Raw genomic sequence first — 15,820 nt, 5'->3', positions numbered from 1 at the left:
TCAGACAAACACACAGTTGGTTTGTTGGTTCGGATCTGTTTAGTTTAATTCGGTTCTTTCGATTGGAATCGTTTTGTTGTTGTTGTTGTTTTGTTCAAACATCGTTATATGATGGATTCATAAAAGTAACATTCGTGATATGACGAATGAGATTTATTTTTGTTTGAAAAAAATCAAAATTCAATGTTTAATCATCATCACATTTCGGTGTTCAAATTGATAAATCATCTTTATACATGTAATCAATGTTACAGAACTGTTTTTGTGCAAAAAAAAATCAATAATTTACTGTGAATTTTTATAATCATTATTTAAACATTGAATTGTAATGTTTTGGTGATCATAATAATTCTAGTCATTAATATAAAAAAAAACTTTTTTTCCGTTAATAATCATCAATAATGATGATGATGATGATTAAATTAAATTATCAATTTTTATCAACAACATTTGAATCATCGAAAGCTTAAGCCATAACATTTCGAATATTGATTAATCAATCATATTGTGTCAATATCATTATCATCATCAGCATTATAATCATCATCAACATCATCATTACATAAATAAAATTAACCACACAGCAAAAAAAAACAAATGAAAAAAATGTTTCCAACAAGGCATACGGTAAGTTTTTTCCACCACAATCATTATCATCAAAAAAATATCAACAGAACAAAAATTTTTTTTTGAAAAAAACAATCAATTTTTCTTTCATTCATTCATTATTCTATCACTTTCACCCACGCAATGCTAACATCATTATCATAATAATAATAATAATATTCATCAAACAAAAACATTAAACTTGTGTAAAAGAGGATATGATGAAGACAGAAAACAAAAACAAAATTCGTTGTCGTCATCATTGTCGACAAACAACAAAAACAAAAATAAAAATAACATTAATAATATTAAGCATCACAAATAAAATTGAATAATAATCATTGAATAAAGCTTGAATATTATTATTCTAGCTGTCACAAACAGCAATTTTTGTACTATTCTCCTCTATTCAAATAACGAGAAAAAAAACAGAACGAAGAAAAAAAAGAGATTCATAAAATCTAGTCTCGTTCATTCCATTCATTCATTCATTCATTTATTCTTTGAATTTCTTTCATTTGGGAATTGATTCAAGTGAATAGAAAAAAAAATCACTGATTCAAAAATATAATGTTGTCGTTGTTGCATTTGTTATTTGTTGACTTTATGATGATGATGATGATGATGATCAAATAAATTTTCTAGCCGATATAGAACGTCGGATAACAACGAACCAATGTCTATATATAAAAAAAAACAAAAAATTTACACAAGAATAAAAACTTGAACAAAAAAAAATCTATTTTCATCATTCTTACATTTACACCACCACAATGGATCTGATTACCAAAAAATAAAAAAATTAACCAATGTTTACGCATAGAGAGAAAAACCACCATCAATTCTAATAGCTGTTACAATCAAATTTGAATTTGAATAACGCATTAATGATATACAATAATAATAATAATTTTTTATTCTTGATTCTTAAGCAGAAAAAATTCTTCATTGTTTTTTATTTCGTCATCATCATTATTATTATTATTTTTTTCTTTCTTTTCGAGTTCATTTTCGTAATCACATTTATAACACTCACAGATCATTATCATCATCTTAATCATTATGAATGTCATTTATCTATGATAATCATCAGATTTTGTTTATTTTGATGATCAGACGAATAAAAATGTCAAAAATAAATCTTGTCATCATCATCATCATAAAATCTTTTTGAAATAAAAATTCTGATGACAATAACGTAACGGATAATGATGATGATGATGATAATCTTTCATTTCTCATTCTTTTTTGTTTTGTTTAATTCATTGAATATATTCATCATCATCAGATTCAGAAAGATAAATTTGCGAGAAAAATCAAAGTAAATAACACGGAATAAGAATGATAATTTCACAAGAATATTTTTTTTCAACAAAATGTGCTCGATATATTCTTGTGTATGTTGTTCATAACTATCGTGACATAAATTCATATAAAAAACTGGAAGGAAAATAAAATAAATGTCGCCAACATTAAAAACGACAACTTTAAAATTTTTATTCTCTCGTAACAAATTATCTTCTATGCCCATTTATTTTCATATGTCAGTTTGATGAATTTCTCCAAACTGACCACTGACTTTGATCATGTTGATTTTTTCATTATTATTCATACAATAGTTTCTATAGTTTTTTTTATCGGTTTGTTTCATTCTCAGCAACCATCTTTGCCATCGGTTTGATCATTTTTATTTTTGGTAATTAAAATTACTTTGAAAAAAACGCCTACACATAAATGCACGAACATTGTACCTAAAATGTTACTCTTGTTTAATATGAACATTTTCGGTTGGTCTTTTGTTTTAAATTCAACCATTTCTGGGAAAATTCAATGAGCAAATGATTTGTAAAGATCAAGTACATCCATCATTCCAGTATTCTTTTTTTTCAAGAAGCTTATTTTTATCATTTTCTTTTGGCTTATCTTTCCCAGAAACAATTGTTCATACAATATTAATAATCATAATTGCCTATACCATTCAAACAAAATATTATTATGTTTGTTATAAAAAAGAACAATTGAAATTTACCAGAAGTAAAAATAAAATTTAATTTAATTTGGCCTAAATCATTGAAATTGAATTCGGATATTGCAGCAATTAAACTTGCATTGCTCATTGATAGTTAATATTCTTTTCAAATTGACGACTTTAGATAGAATTTTGAATAATTTGTTGTTAAATTATTTTTTACGTATTTTTTCTCACTGTTGTTGTTGTTGTTGTTTCTCAAAACCAATAGAAAACAGAATATTTCAAACAAATGTGTCTGTGTGTTGTTTATTCGATAGCCAACATTCACAATAAGTCACGTTGTATGGTAAAAACATTGCTATAATCATGATTATAGCTGGTGAAGAATTTTTCCAAGAAATACCTTGAAATATAACAAAAAAAAGCCAGACTATAATTATAATAGATCTTATCCTATGAAGCCCTCCTGTGAAGTGTTCAACAAGAATAAGATAGATAGTTCGACAATGTTCAAAAAAAAACAATGTTCGTGCCGTTTATTTTACACACACACACACACACACACAAATGGTATTTTGGTGTTTTGTTTTTTTTTTACCAGGAAAAGAAAAAATCCATTGACCATAGTGTGATATATGTCTGAAACCAATTGATGAAGCCAATACGGTTTATTTTGTGAAAATAAAAAACATTTCTTTTACCTCAATGTATAGACAAAACATTCATTTATTTTTTTCTGGTTAATTAATTTTGTTGTTTTTTTTCATCTTTTTTCTATGTTATGGTATACAATCAATATCGATTCATTGATTGAAATCATTGGTGATGGTTGATCAGGTGCCACAAACTGGCCAAACAACGTTCAAATATACGATACTAGAAACTTGTGAACGTATTAAAGAAGAATTTAATTATCTTCAGGCACAAAATCATAGGTAAAAATTAAAATTTTAATTTTTTTCTACGAAAAACTTTTTTTCACATTGACATTTTCATTTATTTTAGCATCAAAATGGAAATTGAAAAAATGGCACAGGAAAAAACTGAAATGCAACGACATTATGTTATGGTAGGTCAAGACATTTTTAGTTTTATTGAAAAGACAAACTAATTTTTTTTTCAATCAAAATCTTTAGTATTATGAAATGTCTTATGGATTAAATGTTGAAATGCATAAACAGGTAGATGAAATAACATTAGAGTACTTATGGATGATTTTTTTTTCGTTCCCAATACATTTCTCATATAATTCATCATTTTTTTAGACCGAAATTGCTAAACGATTAAATACAATTATTGCTCAGATAATGCCTTATCTATCACAAGAGGTATTTAAAATTAAAATTGGAAAAAAAATTCAATAATTTTGCAATTTTTTGTTTCAGCATCAAACACAAGTAGCAACAGCAGTTGAACGAGCTAAACAAGTTACAATGTCAGAATTGGGCACTATACTTAGTGTAAGTTTTCTTTTATAAAAAATAAATATCGAAATTTTTTTTATTAGGAAAAAATAAAAATCAATCAATTTCAATTTGTTTTTTTACACTAAATTCTTCCATTTCATTGAAAATCCTACAACGAAAAAAACAAACAAACAAACAAATCTTTTAGCAACAATCGGGTATTGCACATCTTTTGGTAAGTATATAGTTTGTGACAATTTGTTTTATTTTGTTTTATTTTCCTTTTCACTTATTTGATTCTATATTTTAAATTTGTTTGTCATTCAATCTTATTTTATTTTTCAACCATAATAATCCTACTATTATTCTGTTTGATCCTTATATATGTAGTTGAATGACACACGAATACTCTCTCTCTCTTTCTGCATGTGTGTGTGTGTGTGTGTGTCATTTGATATGATTATCACAAGTTTTTCTCTCTTATAGAATTTAAATTGTCAAATATAGATAGTTTTTTTCCAGAAAAAAAAAGATTTTTAATTATATCCAGAGACAGTAATAATAATAATCAATGTAGTAGACTATTTTGTTATGAAAATTTTGTTGTTGTTGTTGTTGTTGGATGAAGGAAAAATAATTGAATAGAATAGAATTGGCATCATCAATTTGCTTCTTTTTTTTGTTTAGTGTGTATTGAAATTCAGAAAAAATAAAAATAAAAAAAGCAACACAAAGATTAACATTGTGATCAGATTACATACTCTTAAACAAAAGAAAAAATTGGAATGGTGGATAGATTTTCATGATCAAAAAATAAGAGGATGAAAATGAGAATCATATCATATATCGTAAATGATTTTTGATTTGAATAAATTCTATTGAAAAAATATTGTTTGTCTTCAAAATAGAAATAAAAAAAATTCAAAATCATTATTTTGACATCTAATTAAATGAAATTTTTAAGGTTTTTTTTCCTCTCTGAATCAAAAGAAAAACAAAGAAATCTCACTATGCGAACATAGAAAATTCTTTGATGTTTCCAACAACAAATGTGTGTATGTGTATTTGTATGAACTTATACAATTCAAGGATGAATAAAGATAAACATTGACTTTCTTTCTTTCATCTATTATAATGATTTTTAACGATATGGGTCTTTTTTCTGGCCAAAAATAATTGAAAAAACAGTTCATTTCAATGGACCGTTAATTTTTTTCGACCTTGTTTGTTAAAGATGTGCGTTTGCTATCGTTTGTTCGCCATACGTTTTTATGACAGTTGTCAGAAAATAAAAGATACCAGTCCATTTTATTCATTCATGATTTTCATTTCTCAAATGAACCATGTGTCGCGATTGAATGGTCATGGTTGATATTGTTTAGTTGATTATGTGATGTGAAAAAAATACTCAAACATATTGCTATTATCCAAGTACAATCATATTATTTAGTTTTCAACAATGTCGATTATGTTGATGATGATGATGATGATATATGAATGAACTATTTTTGCTCTTCATTTTTTTTCGTAACTTTGATCTGGAAAAAAGGATACCATATACGAATGACGGGCAAAAAAAACAAAATTTACCAGATCGCCGTTCTAAAAGAAAGCAAATAGATAAAAGAAAAAAACCCCAAAAAACAATTTGCTTCATTTATTTTTAGTGCTTTTAAAATTCTGTCATTATTATTATGTAGTATATGTTGTAAGCTTGTTATATAAATATAAAATATAACCTATTAAATTAACGATATATAATCTTTGGTAATGGTCATCATTTGAAATGATAAAGCTTTGAAAAACATTATCATCATCATCATTATTACACATCAACAAACACTGATACAGGCAAACACTTAACAGAGACATATGCATGCATTATTATGGGTTTTTCTCTCCAAACAGTAGTTATATGGCTTTTTTCATAGAATTTTCTCTTTGTTGAATTTTATTTTTTCCTGTATTTTCTTTCGATACTGATCGATTTTTTTTATCTCATTGATTTATGAAATTTTTTAGCAATTGGAACAGATTCGTTCACAACAGGGATTACCATCAACGGCAGCAACATCGGTTACAGCCGCAACTGCTGGAACATCACATGTTTCGGCAGCTGCTGCTGCAGCAGCGGCAGCCGCAGCAGCAGCAGTCGCTTCATCACATCCAAATGGACCAGGATCATTATTACCTAATGCATCTGTTTTAGGTCCAACAAGTTTAGCCCAACATGCTGCTGCATTATCGGCTGCTGGAATTTCGCCATCAAATTCAGCTACAGCAGGTTTATTAGCATTATCAACAGGATCATTAAATCCTAATGGTTTATCTATTACCGGTACATCATCAACACCAGGTCTTTTACCGGGATCATTAATGACATCATCATCATCAAATACAAATAGTAATGGATCAACAATACCATTACCACCAAGTTGTACACCAAATTCAACAACAAGTTCATCAAGTTTACAACCAATCAATACAACTACCTCTATTAAACAAGAATCAAGTGGATCAACAATACGAGATTTAAGTGACCGAAAAATCAGTGGTAAAAACAATAAAAATTTTTCTTGTTTAAAATAAAATCATTACAATTATCGATTTAATTTGTTTGTCTCTCACTCTTTTTTTTGTTGTTGTTAAACGCCGTTCTAATTTTGCCACTCATCAATATGGATCTGTTTATATAGATGATAATCGTCGTGAGGTTAGTATATGATCAAATTTCCAAAACAAATATCAACCAACAATATGATTACTCTATGATTACAATTTCCTAGAATGAAAGAATAACTTTTAAGTTATATTTGTTCTTTTTTTTCTTGTTTCACTCAAAAAAAAATCAATTGATTTATTTTGTTGATTTTCAATCCAATAACTTTATCATGTTTGATGATGATTGAAAAGCATGATTGTTTACTCTTGATTTGTTTCGATTCTATTCTATTTTTATCATCATCATCATCATCATCATCATCGTCAACATTGTTGGTGCAATCAATTCTTGTTATTTTTTGGTTGGATCGACTTGATCAACATTTATTTTTTCAATGTACTAAGAGGAGTAGGAAATCAAGCGTAATAGTCAATTTTCTTTTCGTTTTTTTTTCATGTTCTTTTCACAAACGAATCATCAATAAATTTTCAAGTTGTTCAAAGAATGTAATGTTTAAACATTTACAATATGATTCTATGATCATGACAATGATAGCTGATGATGTTGATTTATTTTTATTTTTATTTTTCTCTTTCGTTATTGTCGTTGTTGTTGTTGTTCGACGATCAAACATAGAATCGTTATTCGAATTTTTAAAATATAAATGCTCATTCAGGCAAAAGAAAAGCAAAGAACGTAAGTGAGAATGAGTGAGTGATAGTATGTATTTGAAGAAAAAAGTTGCCTGTCAAATTTGTTAAAGAATTAATCATTTGAATATATGAAAAAAAAATCATTCATTCCATATATTTCCGAACATCAGTGTTCATCAAATTATTATGTTTTCTTTTCTATATTTAGGTCTATTATATAATGTTAGTTTTTCTCACAAAATATGATTGATGATTATTTTTGTTTGTGAATTCCATTGAATTCTATTTCATTCCATTTTTCCCATAATAACCTTTTGTTTTCGGGTTATTTGTTGTTGGTTAGTTTGAAAAAAAACAACAACACAGAAACAAAATCAAATCAATTCAATTTGATCGAATAAGAAATGAAAATTGTAGTATCGATAAAATCAGATTTATTTTGTTGTTGTTGATGTTTATTTGTTTGTTTTTTAAGCTGTTAATAATAATAATAATAATATCGATTTGTTTTTCTTTCATTTATTTTGTTCTTTTTCTTAAATAAAATAGGATCAAATTTCACCACACAATGGTGATACATTATCACCACGTGAAACAAATAGCCTTCCAGAAGTTCGTATTAAACGTGATAGGCCATCATCTCGTTCATCATCAAATCGTTCAACACCAAGTGGCCATAAAACATCGAAAAATGATCATGTAAATTGAAATTAATGGCTTTAATATTCATCCGATCGGATCATTCTAATCAAAATAGTTTTCTCGACATCGATCGATAGGGAGACAACAAATCGCCAACATCATCGAATCAGAAATCTGGAACACCCAATAATAATGCAGCCAATATTAATCAATCGGTTACCAATGGTAGTAATTCAAAAACACCCAAACCAACAACATCGATTGGACCACCATATCCATATTTACACGGACCACCTGGAATGATGCCTAATGATATTGGTATGGCTGCTGCTGCCTATTCACAAGGTTTATTGCACAATAATTTGGGTAATACTACCGGATCATTGGCAGGCTTTCCACGAGCTTTATTACCCGGAGCAGGATTCGATTCTACACATCCATCGATGAAAGGACCACAATCAACTTCTATAACGGGTCCACCGCCACAATCATTAGTAGCTGCCGGTGGTAAACCAGCATATTCTTATCACGTCGATGCTGATGGCCAATATAATCCTGTACCATTTCCGCCTGATGCATTAATCGGTCATGGTATACCGAGACACGCCCGACAAGTGAATACATTACCACACGGTGAAGTAGTATGCGCTGTAACCATATCAAATCCAACCAAATATATTTTAACCGGTGGTAAAGGCTGTGTTAAAATGTGGGATATTAATCAACAGAATAGTAAAACACCAGTCGCACAACTTGATTGTTTGGTAATAATTATTCTTTCATTTGTTTGGTTGTTATACACAAATCATAATTGACATTTTATTTTCATTTCGTTAGCAACGAGAAAATTATATCCGATCATGCAAATTATTGCCCGATGGTCGTACATTAATAGTCGGTGGTGAAGCGACTACAATTTGTATTTGGGATTTAAACCTGGTAATTTTTTATGTTTTTATCATGATCAATTGTTTTTCTTTTTCATTTGATATGCATAAAGCATTTATTGACTTATTATCATTGAATGAATTGTTATTTTCATTTCATTATGCTGATTATCATTTATAAAGCCGACGCCAAAAATCAAGGGAGAATTATCATCATCGGCACCTGCTTGTTATGCATTAGCCATATCACCAGATTCCAAATTCTGTTATAGCTGTTGTTCGGATGGTAATATTGCTGTATGGGATTTGCATAATCAAATTTTAGTCAGACATTTCGAAGGACATACGGATGGTGCTTCTTGTATCGATATTAGTCCCGATGGACAAAAATTAATTAGTGGTGGTCTTGATAGTACTGTTCGAACATGGGATCTACGTGAAAATAGGCAATTAAATCAACATGATTTTAATTCACAAATATTTTCACTTGGTTATTGTCCAACTGGTGAATGGTTAGCCGTTGGGTAAGTTATATTTATCATCATATAATTATATTATATCATTATTGATAATATCTATTTGAATTCAATTACGATCAATCAAACAGAATGGAAAGTTCTAATGTTGAAGTATTGAATGTGAATAAACCGGAAAAATATCAATTACATTTACATGAAAGTTGTGTATTATCACTAAAATTTGCAAGCTGTGGAAAATGGTTCATATCGACAGGAAAAGATAATTTGCTCAATGCATGGCGTACACCATATGGTGCTTCAATATTCCAGGTAAACAAAATCACAATATTAAAAATATGTATGATAACACAATACTAATCAATATTAAATTAACCATTCTAGTCGAAAGAATCATCATCAGTATTGAGCTGTGACATTTCATCGGACAATAAATACATTGTTACCGGTTCGGGCGATAAAAAAGCTTCTGTTTATGAAGTAATCTATTGATGACAATGGTGTTTGTGTATTGATTTGTTTTGTTTGCATTATTTGTAAAATCAACAGTATTGTTTTTTATTATTATTAATTACCTCCTTCATACTTGTAATGATGAAACTCTTTCTTTTTTCTATGTTTGTGTGTGCCAATCAATTGTAATCAGATCATTCAATAAATTCCTTACGATAAATTAATTCCGATGAAAATTGTTATAAAATGATTATTGTCAATGATTAATTATAATAAATCTCATTATTTCTGTACAAATAACATTTGCTAATATAAATGATCTCTTTATTATCAATATTATTTCTTAGTAAATCATAAATTAAATGATGTTGATCAAAAATTTTGTCATAAATCAAACAATCGAAAAATTTTAAATTCTTTCAAGTTTTGATTTTGGTGTTTTAAACGCGGCTGTATTCACAGTATAGAAACGGTAATGTGTAAATAGCCGAATCAAATAGAGGTGTAACCAAATGAATGTTTACGAGTTTGTAAACTTTGGTTGATTTGGTGGATTTTTTTCCTATTTTGATTGTATGTTGTTGTTTGGCTGGTTTTTTTTGGTTTTTACATCGTATTAAAAATTACAATCTTTCGAAATATTCTTCCTTATTATTTTCCTTGTGATGACTTGATGAGAATTTTTAAATATTTGTACAAATTTGTGATATCGACATTTTAATATGCATATGGATTGATAAACAATACCGTTACCGAATGAAATCTAAGAACGAATAGCTACCAAAAACAGAAATGGTCATATATCCAACATTTTAAATTATATTATTCAAGTCAAATTTTTTGGATTTTATCTATTATCGCACAAGGATATCACACAATCATTATTGGTTGACATTGGCTTTCAATAATAATTTTCTGCGAATTCATCGTTGTCCTTGAATTTAAAATTTTTACAGGATTAATTGGGTCATTAAAATTGATTATGAAAGTTCATTCATCATCGATAGGATTATATGATTGTCACCTATATTATTTTATTGTCAGAATTATCAAAAGTCGTATGTATTGTCATTCATTATGATTGTTTTGCACTGAAATTAAAACGATTATTTCTAATCATTTACAGAAACATAAAATTCGAATCCTTTCAAAATAATTATCAACTTTTTTCGCCTGGTCTTTCGATCCTTATCAATTCTCATTGTTTTATTTTCTTCGTTTTACTTCTTTGTTTCTACATTGTAATTTTTAATCATTTTTTTTGATATTGTTTATATATTGACCGATGTTAATTATCGTATTTATACACTGAAATACTTGTCAAAAACTTATTTATAAACATACTAATGAGTCAGACACAAGTATTGTCTGAATATTCTGCGGAAACTATGGCTGATCACAATCAACAACAAATTCCATTACAACAAGATCATTCAAAAGAAATGAATAATAATTCCTCAACAACATTGAAAAATCGTCGTTCATCATCATCATCAATGTCTTCATTGAGTGATTCTTGTGAAGAATCAGATAATGGCAATGAAAATATTCATCACAATCCTTCACTTAATCAAAATAAACAACAAATACCATTATCACCAATGTCGGGTGTTTTGTTGAAATGGACAAATTATCTTCATGGCTGGCAACAAAGATTCATTGTATTGGAAGATAATGCACTTAGCTATTATAAATCTGAAGATGAAAAATCCTTTGGATGTCGTGGGGCAATCACCATTATCAAAGCAAATATTAGGGTTGTTGTTTTACCTATTTATCAATTTTGAATTTGATGACAAACTAAAAATCTAATGTTTTGTTTTTACTATTTTCAAATAATTCAGTTGCACGAAATCGACGAATGCCGTTTTGATATCGGGGTATACGACTGTGTTTGGTATTTACGAGCACCATCAGTTGAAGAGTGTCGACGTTGGGTGAATGCCATACAAGAACATAAAAACTATTATCAATCACTTGATAATAATGTTAGTGTATCATCATTAATCAATGGTGCATCATTTGTTACATCTTCCGGTAATTCACAGTTACCACCACCACCCTCATCATCATCATCATCAGTAGCAACAACCCAACCGCCTGTACCAACTTCATCAATATCACAGTCACCTTCTGCAGCATCAAGTGTTGTAGGGTATCCTATCAATGCCAGTGATATTGCTGACCTTCGTCGTCATGAATCAGCATTATCTTTGAGCTCGATTACATCTTGTCGATCTTATAAAGAACAACTATCTGAAATGGAAACATTCCGTACAATATTATATCAACAGATTAAAACATTACAACATTATTTTGATTCATCACTTCAATCGACTAATATTGTCAATGAACACCTGAAACGACATCGTCGTCATCAATCAATGAATGGTGAGTGTTAATACAAAGAAATGTATTAAGCATTAGATTTTTTTTAATGAAGAAATTTATTTGATATATGCATCATTTGAATAAAAATTTTCATCTTCATTATTAAGTTTTCGTTTATGAACGATTTGATTTTCATAATATATAGATTGATTTAGTCAGGCTTGTTATGTGTAACAGGTGATAACTATGTAACATGAGACTCGTAAAAAATTGTTTCTCTTTTTTTTTCTTCATCTGACAAGTCTAAATTCCTCCCCATACAAAATGCAACATATACAGTGGAAATGAAAATCGAATCAAATAACGCCATAATAGTTTAGCAATCACTATCAGCAATAACATCCAAAGTAAAAAAAAGTTGAAATTGTTTATTATTATGATATGGATGATGATAGCCATCAGCATACTCAAACACACACACACATCGTATACAATTACACACCCATCGAGCAGCTTTTGTATATGAAAGACATTTGTTGCTAGGCTTTTTTCTTTATTTCAATTGTATATAATGGGATGCTATTGGTTTGTCCGCTTGATTTTTTAGATCTAAAACTTTAGACATTAAAAAACAATTATATATGATATAGATCAATAATCGTATGATTTTGTTGCTTATCGTTTTCAAAATCTGTTATTCATTTCCATTTTGTTTCTTCTGTGATTAAAATCAGGCTTTAATTATCTGGATTGTAATATTGAACAACAACAACAACAACAACAATCGGTGATAAATTCAACAACGATTCGGAACGTATCACAATCATCGTCATTGTCGTCGTCATCGAGTGGCATTATTGGTGAGTTGAAAAAATTATTCGCCACAACCCCTCCCTCATAAACGTTCGAATGATTTTTCCCATTTTTTTGCTCTATTTTCAACTTTTTTTTTCAAAAGTTTCAAGATTGTTTCATTGTAGAAAAAAACTCGCTTGTTTTTTTCGAATTTTTTTTTCAATGTTTTAATTCTATTTAATTTTTCTCTTTTAAAAAAATTTTCCCTCAAAAAAAACAACAACGACTATTTGCTTATATTTAAATGGTACAGCCGATCAATTCAATAATAAAAATATAACTGCAGTTGAAAACAGTGATAGTCAATCACCGATAAATTTATCATCATCAAAAAATCACGACAATATTTTTGTTGATTTCAAAAAGGAAGCATATACATTCAAAGCCACTACTGCAGGCATAATTACATCATTATCAAATTGTATCGATTTAATGACACAACGCGAAGAACATTGGAAAAAACGACTTGAAAAAGAACAACAACGACGACGTAAGACTGACGAGCAATCAAAACGTTTAGGAGCTGAATTAGAAGAAACTCGTCGTGCATTAGCCGAATTACAATTCGAATTACAACGTAATACATTACAGCCAAACAAAGATAAAGTGATATTGATTGGTGGACCAGATTACGAAGAAGGTCCACATAGTATAATCAAAGAAGAGGAATTTTTTGACGCTATTGATGCTGCATTAGATTGTTCGGATAAACAAGAAGAAGACATGCGACAATTAAAGCTACAAACAATGAATTTGGATGAGCCATTGGATGTCATTCCACTGGAACGTTGTGATCATCCTCTTTGGCCTGAAGTTGAACGTGTCACCATGGATCAATTGTATTATGCTCGGTTAGAAGTCGAAGATACGCCTTCATCAGGTGGTGGTAATTGGGAATTGTTTGCACAAGATGGACAAATGCGTCTCTATAAACGTGAAGTCGAAATCGATGGTCTTGTTTGTGATCCGTTGAAAGCAGTGCATACAGTTACCGGTGTCACAGCACATGAAGTTTGTCATCAATTTTTCTCTCCTGATGTTCGTTTTGATTGGGAGAATACATTGGATTCAATGAAAGTGGTAGAAAACATCAATCCAAATACGCTCGTACTTCATCAAATTCATAAACGAGTTTGGCCAGTTGCACAACGTGATACAGTTTTCTGGTCACACATTCGTAAAATTGATGCAGAAACATTACGGACAAAAAGTCATCCGAATTCTTCTGGAAAAATGTTGCCATACAATGTTTGGATTGTATGCAATAATTCCGTTGACCGTCCGGATATTGATGTAAGTTTTTTTATTAATTTTTTTTCGATCTAATTGATTTTTTTACATTATAATCTGATAGCGAGCTGGATGCCAACGAATGCGATTAGTTGTATCAATGTGCTGTGAATTAACTATCGATCCACCAGTCGATGATGTTGCTCAAATAACTCGTGATCATTTACATTGTCGGATTATCTATTGTTCAACGAGTAAGTTTTTATTTATTTTGGTGCACTTAATAATTGATTGATAAATAGTTAACCCGGGAGGATGGGTTCCAGCCTCGGTTTTACGAACTCTATATAAACGTGAATATCCCAAATTTATGAAACGTTTTTCGCAATATTGTATCGATCTTTACAAAGATAAGCCCATTATGTTATAAGCAATTTATCGCCAATCATAATTTGGTCAACATCACTATAGATCCAAAAATTTTATCCAAATTCTTTCCAATATTCATGTATGTAAATTTTGCCAAAGTTTTTTTTTGTCCTCTTCACAACTTTAATTGAATTGATTGATTTAATAAATTTGTTTAAAAGAATGGTGAGTCTTTGATTTTTGTTTAACTTAATCAATAATTGAAGTTTCTGGTTTTTTATCCGTAATTAGCTTTAAAATAATGGATCGTTTTCTTTCAAACACATTTGCCAACGGATGTTTCCATTTTAAAAACAACAAAACAAGATACTATCATCAGAATTAATATACAATACCGCAATGTACAGAATTAAAAGAATACATTTTCTGAATAAAAAACTACTAAACATCAAAACACACGACCAATCGCACATGTTTTTTCTTCATATTTATTATTATTGATATTTTTTTTCATTTGAAATTTTTATCTGTTCAAATTACATTATATTATATTATTATTGTTCGCTATGTTTTTTTTCTAAATTATTTTATCATAATTTTCTTTTTTTCAATTATATAATTTTTTTTCTACGTTCAACATTCAAGATATAGCATTTCATTGTTTTCATTTCAATTATACGATACTAATATTGAAATATTGAAATGTAAAATTATAATTTTTATTTTTGTTCAGAATAAAAAAAAATTTTGGGAAAAAACAATAGAATTCGATTGACTAATGATTTTTCTGCTGAAAAAAATTATTGCATCATATATGAATCCATAAGGATCGATCGATATAAATATACACTCGTTTCTCTCATCTGATGGCATCAGACAGAAAGAGAAAAACATTTTTTTCTTCATAATTTTAAAAATGTTAAGAATGGTGAATGAAAGTTATATTTTAGGATTTATTTCAATTAAAATGTTTAAAACATCATCGTCGTCGTTATCGATCAATAAATTGAGATTTATAGATAAAAAACAAAAAGAAAATCTTTGCCTCATCATCCTGATCGTTATCAGGCAAATTATTAGAAATGTAAATAAATAAATAAAAAACCGTAATTTTGTTTCCAATAAATGTTGTCGTCGATTTCCTAATATATTAATTTTTTTTTCTTATTTTGCCATATAAAGAGATCATATAAATGATTTATGGTTGTGATTGTTGCTGTATCGAAAGAAACAGTTTCTTAATAACTGTAAAATAAAATAAAAAAAAATTTCTTTTCC

At 28.8% G+C, this 15,820-nt stretch overlaps 2 protein-coding genes and 1 long non-coding RNA gene across 3 annotated transcripts; 2 read left to right on the top strand and 1 right to left on the bottom strand.

Annotated features, from left to right (window-relative positions):
• On the top strand, positions 1–10,057 carry LOC113797847 (transducin-like enhancer protein 3). The gene is made up of 15 exons (XM_027348292.2): positions 1–627; positions 3,416–3,513; positions 3,584–3,647; positions 3,715–3,759; positions 3,844–3,906; positions 3,964–4,038; positions 4,193–4,219; positions 6,007–6,538; positions 6,681–6,697; positions 7,849–7,998; positions 8,079–8,705; positions 8,779–8,880; positions 9,012–9,352; positions 9,436–9,616; positions 9,689–10,057. The coding sequence occupies exons 1-15, from the start codon at positions 598–600 to the stop codon at positions 9,794–9,796; spliced, it is 2,460 nt and encodes an 819-aa protein (XP_027204093.2). The 5' UTR covers positions 1–597; the 3' UTR covers positions 9,797–10,057.
• LOC142646411 (uncharacterized) lies at positions 14–2,562 on the bottom strand. The gene is made up of 2 exons (XR_012847355.1): positions 1,365–2,562; positions 14–1,286 (listed from the first exon to the last, which is right to left on the bottom strand). It is a non-coding gene; the product is annotated as an uncharacterized LOC142646411 (long non-coding RNA).
• Positions 10,058–10,326: 269 nt separating the features above from the next.
• Positions 10,327–15,308, top strand: cert (ceramide transfer protein). Its single transcript, XM_027348293.2, has 8 exons — positions 10,327–10,815; positions 10,884–11,514; positions 11,602–12,148; positions 12,823–12,948; positions 13,197–14,236; positions 14,298–14,427; positions 14,476–14,767; positions 14,834–15,308. Exons 2-7 carry the CDS (start codon positions 11,104–11,106, stop codon positions 14,601–14,603), a joined length of 2,382 nt encoding a protein of 793 aa, XP_027204094.2. The 5' UTR covers positions 10,327–10,815; positions 10,884–11,103; the 3' UTR covers positions 14,604–14,767; positions 14,834–15,308.
• The last annotated feature ends 512 nt before the right edge of the window (positions 15,309–15,820 follow it).

This window comes from Dermatophagoides pteronyssinus, unplaced genomic scaffold (genome assembly GCF_027571235.1).
Source record: "Dermatophagoides pteronyssinus isolate colony J.1.1.1.1 unplaced genomic scaffold, Derpt_VIB-CSIC_2022.12 sq0003, whole genome shotgun sequence".
Classification (NCBI taxonomy): domain Eukaryota; kingdom Metazoa; phylum Arthropoda; class Arachnida; order Sarcoptiformes; family Pyroglyphidae; genus Dermatophagoides; species Dermatophagoides pteronyssinus.
The sequence above is the reverse complement of the archived record's forward strand: the minus strand, read 5'-3'. Positions and strand labels throughout refer to the sequence as shown.